The following is a 14,290-nucleotide window of genomic DNA, read 5'->3' as shown; positions in this document are numbered from 1 at the left end:
TGTGAGCGTGCACAGCCCCTTCGGCAGCTGTTGGGGAAAAGGACGAGTCTGGTGGCTTTGACAGCTACTATAATATCTGTCAAACAGTTGTTTGCTAGCCTACTAAATGTCAGGTGCCATGCTGTTCCTGTGTGTCTCCGAACTCACTGGGGACACGGAGCCGGGAGATCTTGACAGGTAACACATTGCTAAGTGCCCATCTAAAAGCTAGTTAGAACCGTTCTTGCATTTTAATTGGCTGAGGTAGTTAGCGCTGGCTCGCTGCCACAAGTCTATAAGATTGTTAAATATTTTTTTTTTTATTACTTCCCTTGCAGTCATCGGGTTGAATATAAACTGTGCCGGTTTAGGCAGGGAGGGACAACACGGTGTGGAGTCATTTTAGAGAACATCTGCTGCAGGAGCGTCCTTATTGACTGCAAAGCTCTGTCGATCTGTTGGTCCGCAGGTGAGAAGCAGGAGCTGCCCCTCCCGGACAGGGCGGATCAGCTGGAGCCGAGAGAGACCCGAAACGCCGAGGAGAAGCAGCAGGAGAACGCGGAGAGCAAGCTGGAGGGTGAGCGTGCGTCCGCGGGGTGTGCGGGGAGGCGAAGGCGCTGAGCTCCCCCCCGCGAGCGCAGGATTTCTCTCTGCAGGAGGACGGTGCCAGCCAGCGCTGTCCTTGGCTCTTGCCAGCACATAGCTTTAGGCCGTAGTCACCTCCGCGACGGCGGCAATTAGTGCCTGTCTCCAGCGGGCTCACTCCTGCGGCGCAGGCTGCCTGTTCCACGGCGCGGCCCCTGGCAGGGCCGCTCGAGGACATGAGTCACGCTGGCACACGGGTCCGGCTGCTCCCCGGCTGCAGCGGCTCAAGCCCCGGCGAGAGCGAGACCGGAGTGAAGCCGTTTGGCTGGCGCTGTGCGGTGAGCCCTTCCTCAGGCTCAGCTCCGCACCTTTGGCCTCTGCCTTGCCGGAGGGGCTGCAGCCCGAGCTCGGGCTCCTCTTGCTGCTCTGCTCCAAGGTGATGGGCGTTGGGTCCGATGAGCGATGGCAGCGGGCAGGGTCTGCTCCTGGGGAGCGTAGCGCCCTCCTCTTTGTTTCGTGGTTACGTCTTGGTTTTCGAATTAATTTCTTTCCATTTTGGATTGCAACGGGACTTGAAAAACTGAGCGTAAAAAGCTAGCGGTGGGTATGGCCGATGAGGACTCTTCACATTTCAAGGAGAGTGAAGGGCCGTGAGTTTCCGTGGGGTTTTCCATCCCAGTCTGTGTGGGACTTACTGAGGATGCTGTCCCGTGAGGATGTCATCCAACGGTGCTCTGGGCTTGTTCTGCTCCTCTGCTCCGGGCTGAGCTTCGTACCCGCAGGCTGGGAGAGGGTGGAAGGGGTGAAAAGGCGTTGCAGGAGCAAGGCGGTGGGCAGGCAGCTCCATGGGTGCTCTCTGCAAACAGCTGGGACCCTGCTGAGCGCTGCTCCGGCTGTAGCTGCCCTGAGCCGCGTGAACTCAAATACTTTCATTTTATAATCATTTAAGGTGGTTTTTTTTATGAAGAGTGCCTGTTAAAATCCAGCCAAAGCACCGGCTGAGGCCTGCTTTCCCCATGATCAAAGGAGGAGCCAGGAGTTAGCGTTGCCTTTTGTTCGTGGGGAAGAGGTGTGCTGCAAAAATACAGGAGTTACACGTGTTTGCAGAGCTCTCGGTGAGAAACGCTTTCATTTGACATTAAACCTTTGCCTGCTGCGTGTTCAACCCAAATGTTCCCATGCTGAGCTGGGACCTTGGCATGCTCAGAGAGCAAGATAGTAGAAATTACTTCTGTTTTCATTGTTTATTCTGAGCAAAGTGTGAAAAATAAACGGATCTCGAGAAGTCAATTGCTCTCTTGAAACTACCGAATTCCCCCTTGCCGCCCAGCTTTCTGTGAGCGGAGCGGAAGGGGAATTTCAGGGGCCCCTGGCTAATAGCACCATAATGTGAGCTGGAAATATTTCTCTGGAATCACCTTGTGGGTGATTACGGGACAGGGGGAGGCAGTGTGTGCTGGAGGAGGATTCACCTGGGCAGCATCCCTTTTTAATTTAAATGGCATTTTCCAGGCTATTAATTTTGACATTATTTTCTGTGGGACATAATGGTCTAGAAACACCTTGATTTTCAGAGGAAAGCTGCTTGCTGGTGTGGGAGGCGAGACACACGCAGGTTCGTACTCTCCGGATATGATACGATGCGTCTGGGTGTCTGTCCAGGCAGAGAAAAGGCAGCAGCGTGTCCGTGCAGACCTGGGACTCGCAGTTTGTGCCTGACGTGTCGTTGCAGCGAGTGAATCGATGTGAGTCACTTCTGCTTAGCCCGAAATAGTCTGTTTTGTGGGACTTCGCGGCCGTGAAGGGCTGGCGGGCAGGGATTTCCTCCCGTGACGTGGCGCGGGGAGCTCAGTTCTACTGCGGTGGTGGCTCGGCACGGCGCGGCTGACTTTGTGCACCACTGTGGTTTCAACCTGCCCGACCGCCTGCGCTGCTGCGTGCGAGAGTGTGCGGCTGCTAAACCTTTGATTGCTGCTCGAGATCCCAGGCCTCTCACTGTGCTCAACGCCAAAAGCTTCGGTAGGATTGTTCGGTGGGTGTTTTCCTGCCGTGGGCCAGGACAGACCTTCACTGGGCTGAGCCGGGAGAGGAGGCAACAGCAGCCTCTCGTCCCTCTGGCTGTAACCCAGGACTTGCCCCCTGGAAAGACCCAGCTCAGCGTCTGTTCCTCACATGCTGGGCTGACGTTTCCACGTTGGTTTATCCCACCGTCGTGGGCAGTTTCCCTCTGAGGGCAGCTCCTGGTGCTGTGCCTTAGCTGAGTTCTGCCAGTTCCCCCTAAGATTGCCCGTTTGCTGTTTGTGGCCTTTCCAGGCTTGCTTTAGCCGGGATGAAGTCTTTGCGGTGCATCCAAAGAGACGATCTGTCTTTGAGAAGCCTGGTTGGTCTAGAGAGCCGAGCTGCAGCAGCGCTGGGGCGGCTTTGAAAGCAGCTCATCTTGCGTGGGCAGCCGAGCCCCTCGCTCTCGACCGACTTCTGCCGGTCCCGTCCTCTTCCCGCTCTGCCCAAGCAGCCTCCTCGTCCTTCCCTCTGCCGGGACCCCAGCTGACCTGCTTCCCTGTACCTCTTTGCGGCTCTTCTCCCCGAGCAGTTAACAACAAGAGCTGAGTTTTGATCCCCCGCCCAAATTTCCTTGGGTGGGCAGTGTCCTGTGTTAGCACGTGCACTGGGGAGCAGCCGGTCTGGGCTTCTGGCTGCCATCCTCGGTGGAGGTACGCCGGAGCGGTCCCACCGGGATTGCCGGCAGCAGAGCTGTGCCGTGTCCTTGCCTCCCTCTCGGCAAACGGGCAGTGTTTGCAGAGTAGGACCTTCCCGCTGAGGAAAGCCCCTGCAGCCCCTCCAACGCTGGGAGATTATTAGTGAGGGGTTTTTTATTTTTTCCTTTCTTCTTTTTCCCCTTTCTAGAAGCGGGGCAGGCGAAACTGCTTGATCATGCTGTGCTGCTGCAGGTGATCAAAGAACAGCAGGTACAGCAGAAGCAGCTACTCGACCAGCAGGCAAAGCTGCTGGCTGTAATTGAAGAGCAGCACAAGGAGATCCACCAGCAGAGGCAGGAGGAGGGAGGAGAAGAGAAGCCAAAGCAAGGTAAGGACATCACCAAAAGCGTGACCCCTCCGCGGGCTGATCACTGCTCAAAGCAGCTTTAAAGTCGGGCTGGGAGAGATCCGAATCCTTTTGGCACATGGCAGAGTCCACTCTGCGAAAGCCGTTCCTGTGTCTGACCCCGACCTCCGAGGTGGGGATCCCCGGCCCCTGCGTGCAGGGGTGACGCTGTCCCCCTCGGCTCACCTCGTTTTCCTGTGCGGCCGTTGGTGGCACGATCCCTTTTCTCCTGTCCCCCGTTGTGCAGAACGGGGTGGTGGGAGAAGGGAACCTCTTGCTCGTAAGAAAAAGCTTTTACATGTCGGTTTTTGTTCTGCAGCGGAAGCGCAGCAGGAGCCCGCTGTGCCCCTCTCCAAGAGCAAGGAGGACGAGGGCCTCGGGGCTCAGGAAGAAGCTGCTGCAAAGGCGCTGAGCAAAGAGCTGCGGGAGCACCCTGCGCAGGGCCCGGGCGGGCAGCACGCTGACTCCGCGGAGCAGCGCAGGGGGACTGCAGGAAAGCTGGAAGAGGCTGGGCACAGGCGTGAGATTCCTGGGGTTCCTCCCAAGGAGCGGAAGGTGCTGCCACAGGAGAACGAGAGAGCTGTTAAAAATCCCGCGGAGAACCAGGATCCCCTTCAGGGGGATGCCCAACACATTCCAGCAGCCAGAAACCACCTAGAAAAGAAGCCCTTGGCGGAGGATTTAGGAGGAGATCGTGAAGCCAAAGCTGGAAGAGATGTCCATGAGAAGAAGAATTCCCTGAAAGCCGTGGAAGTAGCTACAGCTCCCATCCAAAGAGAACAGCTGGGGGCTGCCAAAGTTCAGGGAGTAGCAGGAAAGAGTCTGGAAGGAGACTCAGGAATAGACCTTAAAGCCAAAGCACTGAGTCAGGTGGAGCCCAAAGACCTGGCAGTTGTGCTGGACTCCTCCAGTAGAAGGAACGTGGCAGAGAGCGAGCAGCACCTACGGGAGCGACCGAGAGGTGCAGACACCGAGGGGGCTGAGGGTGCCGGCAGACGGCAGCAGGCCTGGCCGAGGGACCTGGCTGGCAAAGGGGAGGTGAAGGAGGAGGCTCCTCGGGAGCACGTGGTGGACGAGGCCCAGGACCCGCAGGGAGGTCTCCGCAGCAAGCAGAGGCACGGGGAGGGAGGTCTCTCAAACAATGCTGAGAAGAAACCAGGCCCTGAGAACGCTCCTGCCCAAAAGTCCGAGAAAGGAGCGGCCGCCCAGGGGGACCAGAAGCTGGACCACGACGTCAAACCAAACCGGGACCTGAAACTGCAGGCGGACCTGGACCTCCGCCGGAGGAGACGGGACCTGCTGCCTCCCGAGGAGGAGGAGGAGGCTGCACAGGGGGAGGGGGTCTTCATTGGCCTGAACCCCCTTCCAGATGTGAAAGTAAACGACCTCCGGAGTGCTCTAGAGACACGATTGAACCAAGTTGCGGAGGGGGCTCAGCAGGTGGTCCACAGCCGGCAGATCAAGCAGATGACGCAGGCGGATGGGAGCGTGTGAGCGGGGTGGTCGTGCTCGGTGGGTGGCTGCGGGTGTTGGCCACAGGCACGAGGCTGAGGAGCTCCGTGGGGAAGGTTCAAGTTAACCAGCTGGGTTTTGGCCGCCGTTGCTCAGGCAGTGGTTGGTCTAAGCCAGCAGCGCTTTGCTGGACGCAGCGCTTGGACCCACGGGATCTTCTTGAACCTGTGAACCGTCCGGGGAACCGTGGGCTTCTCCGGTCTCTGTGATGGTAGCACCTCCCTGCGTGTACCCGCAGGTGGCTGAGGAGATGGCAACCGTGAAAGAAAAGCTCCCGCTGTCCTCTGGCTTTCAGAGGTTGCCATTTACCTTGGTTCCCTGCCAGGCCGACTTTCAAGGACCTTTTTAAACATCTCCTTCATATCGAATTGCCTTCTCCATCTGGCTCTTGACTCCCCTTTCAGAACTGAGGTGGTCGTCCACGAGGTTCCCCTGCCTGCTTGGAAAAGCTTCCCTGGTGCCTGCCCCGGGCTCCTTTGCCCCGGGCTGTGCGGGGCTTTGGGGCGGAGGTCTGGAACCACAGGGATTGCACATCTCGGGAAAGGCTTTGTTCTGGAGAAGCATCAAGTCATGAGTTCAGGACCAGCTTAGCCAATTGTTTTGGTGTTTCTCTTGAAATGGGAGCTGTTAGTCTTGCACGTTTAGGAGATAGTTGTGGTTTAGGAACCTAGTTCAGTAGAAACGCTGCCTTAAACGGGCACAACTGCTGCGGTTGTGCTGCCTCTACTCCCAGGGATTTAATTGGCTGGCCACACACTAGCAATAACACGGAGCTTTGCTCTCGCCACCCTCCCCGGATGCTCCGCTCTCATCTGTGCTTTCAGGCTTGACTTCTGCCCAAAGTGCATTACGAAGCTCAACCCGGGGCTGCAGACTGCCCCCTCCCCCCCAAACCAGCTTGATTTTTCTGCAAGAGGTGACTAATTTGGGAACAAAAGACATGGCTTACAAGGGCGGACTCGGGGGCTTGGCTCAGGCATTACCTACCTCTTCTCTCTGTTACTCGGTGGAGCGTGGTTTTGTGCGTTCTTCCCAGCCCCCCCACGCTGTGTTTTACATCCGTAGATGTCAGTGCTCTGCCCCTGGAAATGTATTTTATGAGCAAGGAAGGGAAGAGCTGCTCTGAGAGCCCTGGTTCCTTTCAGGCTCCCAGACAGTGATTCATCCTTTTGTTGATTTTTTTTTTGTTGTTGTTTTTACATCCTGACTTGCGAATGTAAGAAATGAAATCCCAAAGCTCTCACTAGAACGGCTGAAATTTCCCAGCCTGGAGTCTACAGACCTCATCACTGTGGTGGTTTTTATATCTGTCTCTCCAAGTGTCTTTGGTAAAACCAGCCTCGTCGAGTTCGTGTCCTTGCAGAGCCAGGGATGGGTCGTTATCAGACACACAGGATTGACACACCGGCTCTGGTCACTCGGGGGAACTCGAGGCTGCCGCTGCCTGGGACGCGTGCCTGTTGCTCAAGGGATGTCATCTTAATCTCTCGTTAAAATGACACAGAGCCGCAGGGCAACAGCCGCGGACTTGGGTGCACGTCTTCAGGAGACACCCGCGCTGCTTCCCCGGACTGCCACGGCCTTAACCCTCAGGACCCATCGTACAAGTGAGCTTCTCCATTACGCTGTCTTAAAGCACAAGCAATGCACGGCTGGGAGCCCTCGAGCCGCTCCGCAGCCGTCCCGCGTCCGTGTCCGTGGGGGCAGGGATGGGAGCGGGCTCCAGAGTGTGGCTGTAGGTCCGCAGTGGGGAGACGGGTCCAGGCTTTGTCCCCCCGTGGCACCAACCAGCCTTTCTGAAGTGAGAGGGAGCCAAAGCAGGAGCCGGATCTGCCCCGTCCTGCCCTTTGCTGCCTGCCTGGGGCTGTGCCGGGCAGGGCGAGGGCAGGGCGAGGGCAGGGCTCTGTCCTGTGGTTGGCGTTGAGTTGTCTGCGTGAGCACAAAGGACCAAAGATGCTCCTGACGGCAGGAGCTGCGTCGGCTCTTGCCTGCCAGGGACCACTTGTAGCGGGGTGGAGAGACCGGAGGGGAGGCTGAGCCAATCAATAAAATAAGCTGAAGCATTTTGATCTGAATTCTTTTTTTTTTTATTTAATTAAAAAAAAAGAAAGAGATGGGTAAGCCTTACCTGGCCCCAGGGCCGTGGCTCCCCGGGCAGGCAGCAGCATCTGCCTCGCTCCGTTCCCGCCAGGAGTTACGTACTGAAGGAAAAGAGGGGTTTGCGCTTTCTTTGAGATTTGCTCCTCTCCGCTGCGGGGAGGCGGAGGGGAAGCTGCCACCCGCTGCGTGCGGGGCCTGGGTTGGGGAGAAAAACCCCCTAATTTGACATTCCGGAGCTCAAGCAGCTGCAGCAGCGCTGGGGCCGGGGCCTGCGGAGGCGGGCGGTGTGCTGCCTTCCTGCGCCCGGCTGGTCCCCAGGGGCCGGGGTCACCCCCGCGGGCCCGGGCCCCGCTCCTGACTCTGTAACTTGAAGGACAAACCGGGCCGGCTTTGAGACGGGTTTTTTGGTTTGGTGGTTTTTTTTATTATTTTTTCCCGAAGCGTCTCCAGGCCGGTGCGCGGGGTCGGTCCGGTCACTTCGGCGTCGCTTTCGCCTGCAACGAGTCGCGGTTCAGCCCGGGCGGAGCCGCCGCAGCCGCAGCCGTGCCCGGGGCCGCTCCCCGCCCCCCCGCCGGCCCCCGGCCCTACCGCCCGGGCGAAGCAGTCCTGCAGCGCCCGGAACTCCTCCAGGCAGGCGTCCCGCCGCAGCTCCGTCGTCCCGGCCGCCGCCGCAGCCACGCACCGGCCGTAGGCAGCCGCCTGCGGGGAACGACAGCGAACCGGAGCGGGGCGCCGGGCTCGCCGGGCCTTCCCCGCCCCCTGCCCCGCCGATCCCCGCCCGCGGCCCCACCTGCTCCCCGCAGCCCGCCAGCAGCGCGGGGAAACGCCGCAGCCGCGTCCGCGCCCGCAGCCAGACGCCCCGGCCCGACATCGCCGCTGCCGCCGCCGCCTCACGGCCTGGGCGCCGCCATGGTGGAGCAACCGCGATTGGTCGCCCGCCCCGCTCATCAAAGCGAAGCGCCCTCGCATTGGGTGTCGGCGAACGCCCCGCCTTTCAGGCTCGTTGATAGGTGAAATGATGCGTCTATCAAAACGAACTCGCTCTCTGATTGGGTGTTGGCGGAAGGTCGTTCCCTCGGCCTTCTCGCGTTGGCCGGGTTGGCCTGCTGAAAGCGTGGATTGGTTACGCGCGGTGTCCACCTCCCGAGCCCCTACTGATTGGTCGCTCGTCGCTCGCAGCTCTGATTGGCGGAGATGCCGGTTGTTTACTTCCCGTCTCCCGCCCTTTTGCCGCCGGCGTCAATCTTTTGAGCCACTTCCGCCCGGAGCTCCGCCCTCCCTCGCCGATGACTGGCCGAGCGGCAACGTTTAGTACTCTCATTGGTCTGCGGCGCCTTCCGGAGGGCGGAGCCGCGAGGCTGCTTGCGGGCCGGGCAGGGCCTGCACCGGGAGTGTCATGGCGGCGCCGCTGAGAGACCGGTTGAGTTTCCTGAGCCGGGTACGGGCCGGGCCGGGCCGGGGAGCGCGGAGGGGGGCGTGGGGCGTGACGTCACTTCTCCAACCGTGACTTCATCGCTGCATCTTCCCACCTCCCGTGCTGTCAGAGCCTGGGGCCCCACGGCCTTGCCATGGCACCCCTGCCCTGCCCTTCCCCTCTGATGTCACAGCTGTGATGTCACTTATTTCGAGGGCTGTGATGTCAGCGCAGCGGTATGGTCTCACCGGGGTAGGGAGGGGGTTTCTGTACCGGCCTCACACAGCGCCGGTGGGCCTGCACCGGGGCCGGGCCCGGCTCCTCTCAGGCCGCTCCTCCTCCTCTCCCTGCAGCTGCCGGTGCTGCTGAGGGGCACGGCCGACGACGACGTCCCCTGCCCCGGGTACCTGTTCGAGGAGATCGCCAGTATCCTTCGGGGGCGGGGGTGGGCCCGGGGTGGGTGTCAGGGGGAGGCCGTGGGCCCCGGGGGTGGCTGGGGCTGGAGGGGGAGAGGTGCTGGACACGGGGCTGGGGGCTGCGGTCCCGGTCTGGGGGGAGCAGGATCCCTAACCCCCGCCCCAGAGATCTCCCACGAGTCGCCCGGCAGCAGCCAGTGCCTGCTGGAGTATCTCCTCAACCGGCTGCAGAGCAACTCCTGCCACGTCAAGCTGAAGGTGGGTTGGTGCTGGCGAGCGGGGGCGGCCGCTGTGAGGTCCCCCCCACCCGGCTGCAGAGGAGCCCCGGGGCGATGGGCCGGAGCGTGGGCATTGCCGCAGGGCTGGTGGGGCAGCCGCCACTTGGCCTTCTCACCCCGAGACCCGCGTCCGCAGGTGCTGAAGATCCTGCTGCACACGTGCACCCAGGGCTCCCCCCAGTTCGTCCTGCAGCTGAAGAGGAACGCCTGCTTCATCCGGGAGGCAGCAGGTAACGGGGTGAGGACTGGGGGAGCTGGGGCAGGAGAGCGGGGAGCAGCCCTGTGTGGTGCTGGAGAACCCAGCCTGGCTGCGGGGGAGAGCCCGGAGCGGCTCCTGCCTGTGGGGGCTGCTCCGGAGGCTGAGCACTGGCCAGGGCCGGGGTCCTGCCCCATGCCTGGGAGCCGAGCTGTCCCTGAGCCCCCCTGACCCTGTGCCTTGCAGTGTTCACTGGGCCCCCGGACCCCCTCCACGGCAACAGCTTGAACCAGAAAGTCCGGACGGCTGCGCAGGTGAGCGCCAGCTCCGTTCCTGCTGTGCCCAGGACCGCTCAGGCCCTGCCTGCAGTGGCGGGGCAGCTCTGTCCCCCAGACCCCCGCCTCAGGGCCCGGCCAGGGTGCCCGACGCTCCCCAGCTCTCTGCCCACTCTCCCATCTCTCCCGGCAGGACTTGGCCAGCGTTCTCTTTTCGGATGCGCCGTTCCCCCAGCCTGCTGCGCTGCCTGCCCGTCCCCTGCCTCCCACGGGTAAGTGCAGGCCACTCGTGGCCCCGTCACCTCCCATGGGCCATGCTGGCAGCACCGGGCTGGTCCCTTCCCTTCGGCTGTGGGTCTGCTGGCCAGGGGGGCTGCTGGGGGTGAAGGCAGGTTGCCCTGGGCCCCCGTGACTGGTGCCTGCTGCTTCCCCTGCCCTGCTGTGAGCCCCGGCCCTGCTCACTGGGGATGTCCCGCAGCTCTGGCCAGAGGGAAAAACTTGCCTGGGGGAGCGGAGGGACGCTGCCCTGCTCCCAGCTCCTCCCGACTGCCCCGGGCGCTCCGCTGTGCTGGCAAGGGGGAGGAACAGCAGTGGAGGGTGACCCTGAGTGCCTGTGCTGCCTCCAAACCTGCCTTGTGCCTCCCCCAGGCATGGGCTCCAGCCCCAGCCCCTGCGGCTCCTTGCAGGGATTTGGCTTCAGCAGTGAGAAAAGCAGCTCTGGTAAGTCCTTGGCCGTGCCTTCGCCTGGTGCTGTGGGGGTCCCCTGCTTGGTACCGCCCTGCCTGCACGCCGTGATGCCACAGCCCCAGGGGTCCTGCTTGGGGTTAGACCAGGCTCCTTGTGTTTGGAGACGTCTAACCCGGTTGCCGGCTCTCTCAGCGGGTGTTTCTGGGTGGCTCCGAGCACCCTTTGCTTTGTGCAGCTCTCCCTGTTCCCAAGCCATCTGACGGGTGCTGGGGCTGGTGTCACAGCTGTGGGGCTGGCAGTGGGGGGCTCCGCCAGGACCCTCCCTGCTGGAGGTGTGACAGGGATGGGGGAGGCAGCCTTGTGCCCCCGGGCCTGTTCCGGTAGCTCCCAGGTTATTTCCCATCCCCCTTGTCCAGCCAGAGGTCCCGCAGAGCCCGGCTGTGCCTGGAGCCCAGCTGCTGGGGCTGCTCCTCTCTGCCGGCAGGTCCCTGCCGTCCCCTCGTGACACCCTGCGAGGTGGAGGGGTGCCCGGGGGCCAGGCTGGGCTCCTTGGGAAGCGCCTGACGCCCTGACCTCTGCCCAGCTTCAACGGGGGAAGCCCTGCTCAGCACCATCCAGCGAGCGGCCGAAGCGGTGGCCCACGCTGTGCTCCCCTCCCTGGAGGGGCCCCGGCCTCACCGCAGGGAGCTCCATGAGGACGCCTACCAGCCCGTGAGAGCCCCCTCCCCTGCCAGGAGCCCGGCCGGGGCTGTGAAGCCACCAGCGGTTGCCGCAGCACACAGCACCCGAGGTGGGTCCACCCCGCTGCTGGGCTGGGGTGGGTACCGGCTGCTGGGGGGGCTGGCGGGGGTCCCCATGAAGGACTGGGGCTGGTTTGGGGGTCAGCACCCCACTGCTGCTGTCCCTGCAGTGAGCCACCAGCCGGGGCTGGCCGGGGGCGGCTGGGAAGAGGCAGACAGCGGGCACAGCTCCCAGGACTCCTCGCAGGGGAACGGCGAGTTGAGCCGCACCTCGGACTCCTGCAGCAAATCGGGCAGCGACAGCCACTCCGGGGCCAGCCGGGAGCTGACGCACACGGCCGAGAGGTGAGAACGGGGCCGTCGGGGGCTCCCCTGCCCCCGGGACCTTCTGAGATACTTCCCTTGTCTCCAGAAACAGTGCCCTCACATTTCCACGCCATTAATTTGAGTCCCCTGGCACTGCTGGGCTGGATTCCTGCCACGTTCAGCCTCCCAGCCCCGGCAGCCCATGGGTGGGCAGAACCACGGGTGGGGGAGCTGATTTGGGAGGGACTCCCTGCCCACAGGAGGGTGGGGGGGTCTGTGCTGGGGCCCCCAGGAGGGAGCAGGGCTGGCCCCTGAGCCCACCCACACACCTCCCCGGGCAGGGTGGACGCTGACAGCCTCGGCGACTGCGTGCGGGAGGTGAGCCTGGTGTCGGCGCTGACCCGCGGTGCCAGAGTCTTCCTCACCAGGGAGGAAGCACAGCACTTCGTCAAGGAGTAAGTGCCTGAAGCGGGTGCTCCCTGGGACCGTGGGTGCTGTGGGGTCAGGTGGGGAGCGCTGCAGGGTCTTTGAGGGGTGACCCGACCCTTCTCACCTCACTGGCTACCTTGACCCGGACCTCTGGGGCTGAAACGCTGCTGGGCAGGAGGGCTGCCCGCTCCCGGGGCGCTGCCTGCAGCCAGCGTGGCCGTAACCCTTTCCTCTTGGCCAGGTGTGGGCTGCTGAACTGCGAGGTGGTGCTGGAGCTGCTCAGCCGGGCGCTGGAGGACCCCAGCGACAGCGTCCGCATGGTGAGCGCAGGGCAGTCCCGGTGTGCCACCGGCACAGGGTGGAGGGCGGGGGGAAGAAGCGCTGCCGAGCCGGGGCATTTGGGTGCCTGTCCTGCCTGCCGGGCTCAGCCGGGCTCTCCTCCCCACAGAGATCCATGTGCGCCATCTCCTCCCTCATGTGCTCCGACCTGCTCTCCCTGGACCAGATCTTTGCCGTGACTCGGCAGCACCTGCAGCAGCTCAGCCGAGGCAGCCCTGGCCCCGTCGCCAACCGAGCAACGAAGGTGACTCCAGGGACGTCCCCGTGTCCTCTCCCCGGGGACTGGGACACCCAGCTCTCGGGAGTGGTTCTGTGCGTGTGGGAATTGTCCGCCTCTCCCAGGAGTGAGGAGCCTGGGGGGTGTGACGCTCCGTCCCCAGGAGACAGGGCTGAGCCTTGGGAGGGGACACCGGGGCTGAGCCCCAGGACAGTCTCTCCGCCTGGGAAAAGGTGCCGGGGCCGGGCCCCCTTCCCGATGCCGCTCACTCCCGCCCATCCCACTCTTGTCCTCCCAGATCCTGCGGCAGTTCGAGGCGCTCTGCAGAGGCCAGCCCTCCCCGAAGAGCGCGGACCCCTCCGCCCTCGCCGTGGGCTCAGCCCCATGCACCGGGGACCTGCTGACAGACATCCCGCCCCTGGCAGGCGAGAGCATCCTCACCCCCCTGAGCGCAGCCCCGCTCCCCGTGGCCGTGCCAGCCTGTGGCGAGGAGCAGGGGGTGGAAGCAGAGACCCACGGGCAGCCCAGTGCCGCGGTGCCAGCCTGTCCCTGCGAGCAGGAGGCAGCGAGCAGGCTGGCAGGGGACACGGCAGGTGCCGCTGCGCCCTCCCGCAGCCTGTCCCTCTTCGCCGGCATGGAGCTGGTGGCCCGTCCCGGCACGGTGCTCTGCCCGGACTCCCCGCCAGCAGAGCCGCGGACGCTGTCCCAGCCCCGGGACAGGCGGACGGACGCAGAAGGCAGCCGGTCGCCCTCGGCCTTCGCCTTTCTCAACGTGTAGCTGCCATCGGGCTCCCGGGGGGGCTGCGGGGGCTTTGCCCTCCCTCTCTGCGGGGTCTGTCGGGCCGTGGACCCCCCGGGGCTCTTCCGCAGGCAGCCAGCTGCTCCTGCACCGGCCGGCCCCAGCTTCCCCCGGGGAAAAGCAAAGGAGCAGCCCTACGGGCAGGGGAGAGGGAAGGGGGCTGCCAAGGGGGCAGGGGTGTGAAGTGGCCGTGGGGTCAGCGCTCTGATGCGGTGATCGTGTCCCCACGCTGTCGTATTGCCAAAACCCCCGGCACGGCTGCTGGCGCCCCTCGCTCGGCTGGGCTGGGAGGGGGGAGCCGGGGCAGGGATCTGCCAGGGCTGAGCTGGGGGGCGATTTGGGGACACCGGCACGGCCATGGGGGCTCCGGGGTGGCCCCGCTGCCTCCAGCCTCGGTGCTTGTGGGGTCGGGGTGGGAGAAGGTGCCGTCCAGTGGGGCCGGGACCCACCAATAAACCCCACGCTCGGGTCTGGGACCTCGTGACTTCTTCCTGCGCCGTTGCTGGAGCCTGCCCCACAGCTTCCCGCCCCACAGCTTCCCGCCCCACAGCTTCCCCCCCCCCCCCCGCCCCACAGCTTCCCGCCCCACAGCTTCCCCCCCCCCCCCGCCCCACAGCTTCCCGCCCCACAGCTCGCCCCCCCTGCCCCTGTGGGTCTGGATCAAGCCTCGCCCCCCGCCCTCCCGCAGGCCCCGCCCCCTGCCATAGCCCCGCCTCTCTCCCGTCCCCGCCCCTCACCCCGCCCTCATCCACAGGCCCCGCCCCTCACCCAGGCCCCGCCCTTCTCCCCAAGCCCCGCCCCTCACACCCTCCCTCATCCCCAGGCCCCACCCTCTCGCCCCTCCCTTCTCCCACCCCCTTCTAGGTCTCAACCTATCCTCGCTCTTCTCCCCGCCCCGCCCCTCCCATCCGATTGG

The 14,290-nt window shown here is 63.6% G+C and overlaps 3 protein-coding genes across 3 annotated transcripts in view; 2 read left to right on the top strand and 1 right to left on the bottom strand.

The window, feature by feature from the left end:
- SLC38A10 (solute carrier family 38 member 10) overlaps positions 1-7,253 on the top strand; it is a 38,458-nt gene extending 31,205 nt beyond the window's left edge. The window contains exons 14-16 of the mRNA XM_054846445.1: positions 449-556; positions 3,469-3,648; positions 3,986-7,253. Of these exons, the coding sequence (XP_054702420.1) occupies positions 449-556; positions 3,469-3,648; positions 3,986-5,160 (1,463 nt within the window). The 3' untranslated portion in view covers positions 5,161-7,253. The remainder of the gene's footprint in view (positions 1-448; positions 557-3,468; positions 3,649-3,985) is intronic.
- NDUFAF8 (NADH:ubiquinone oxidoreductase complex assembly factor 8) lies at positions 7,254-8,207 on the bottom strand. The gene is made up of 3 exons (XM_054846446.1): positions 8,069-8,207; positions 7,867-7,977; positions 7,254-7,772 (listed from the first exon to the last, which is right to left on the bottom strand). Exons 1-3 carry the CDS (start codon positions 8,147-8,149, stop codon positions 7,752-7,754), a joined length of 213 nt encoding a protein of 70 aa, XP_054702421.1. The 5' UTR covers positions 8,150-8,207; the 3' UTR covers positions 7,254-7,751.
- Positions 8,208-8,539: 332 nt separating this feature from the next.
- Positions 8,540-13,850, top strand: TEPSIN (TEPSIN adaptor related protein complex 4 accessory protein). The gene is made up of 13 exons (XM_054846994.1): positions 8,540-8,716; positions 9,046-9,118; positions 9,275-9,366; positions 9,523-9,616; positions 9,829-9,896; positions 10,051-10,129; positions 10,506-10,577; positions 11,128-11,334; positions 11,455-11,629; positions 11,932-12,045; positions 12,261-12,339; positions 12,468-12,602; positions 12,874-13,850. Exons 1-13 carry the CDS (start codon positions 8,675-8,677, stop codon positions 13,351-13,353), a joined length of 1,710 nt encoding a protein of 569 aa, XP_054702969.1. The 5' UTR covers positions 8,540-8,674; the 3' UTR covers positions 13,354-13,850.
- The last annotated feature ends 440 nt before the right edge of the window (positions 13,851-14,290 follow it).

The sequence above is a fragment of the Grus americana genome, chromosome 18 (assembly GCF_028858705.1).
Source record: "Grus americana isolate bGruAme1 chromosome 18, bGruAme1.mat, whole genome shotgun sequence".
Classification (NCBI taxonomy): Eukaryota; Metazoa; Chordata; class Aves; order Gruiformes; family Gruidae; genus Grus; species Grus americana.
The sequence above is the reverse complement of the archived record's forward strand: the minus strand, read 5'-3'. Positions and strand labels throughout refer to the sequence as shown.

Excerpts from the sequence above, each read along its gene's own strand:
- NDUFAF8 (XM_054846446.1), bottom strand. The coding sequence starts at position 8,149 with ATGTCGGGCCGGGGCGTCTGGCTGCGGGCGCGGACGCGGCTGCGGCGT. Across the intron at positions 7,978-8,068 it reads TGGCGGGCTGCGGGGAGCAG|GCGGCTGCCTACGGCCGGTG; the intron begins GTGGGGCCGCGG and ends CGTTCCCCGCAG. Across the intron at positions 7,773-7,866 it reads AGGACTGCTTCGCCCGGGCG|GCGAAAGCGACGCCGAAGTG; the intron begins GTAGGGCCGGGG and ends GACTCGTTGCAG.
- TEPSIN (XM_054846994.1), top strand. The coding sequence starts at position 8,675 with ATGGCGGCGCCGCTGAGAGACCGGTTGAGTTTCCTGAGCCGG. Across the intron at positions 9,367-9,522 it reads CCTGCCACGTCAAGCTGAAG|GTGCTGAAGATCCTGCTGCA; the intron begins GTGGGTTGGTGC and ends CCGCGTCCGCAG. Across the intron at positions 12,046-12,260 it reads GCACAGCACTTCGTCAAGGA|GTGTGGGCTGCTGAACTGCG; the intron begins GTAAGTGCCTGA and ends CCTCTTGGCCAG.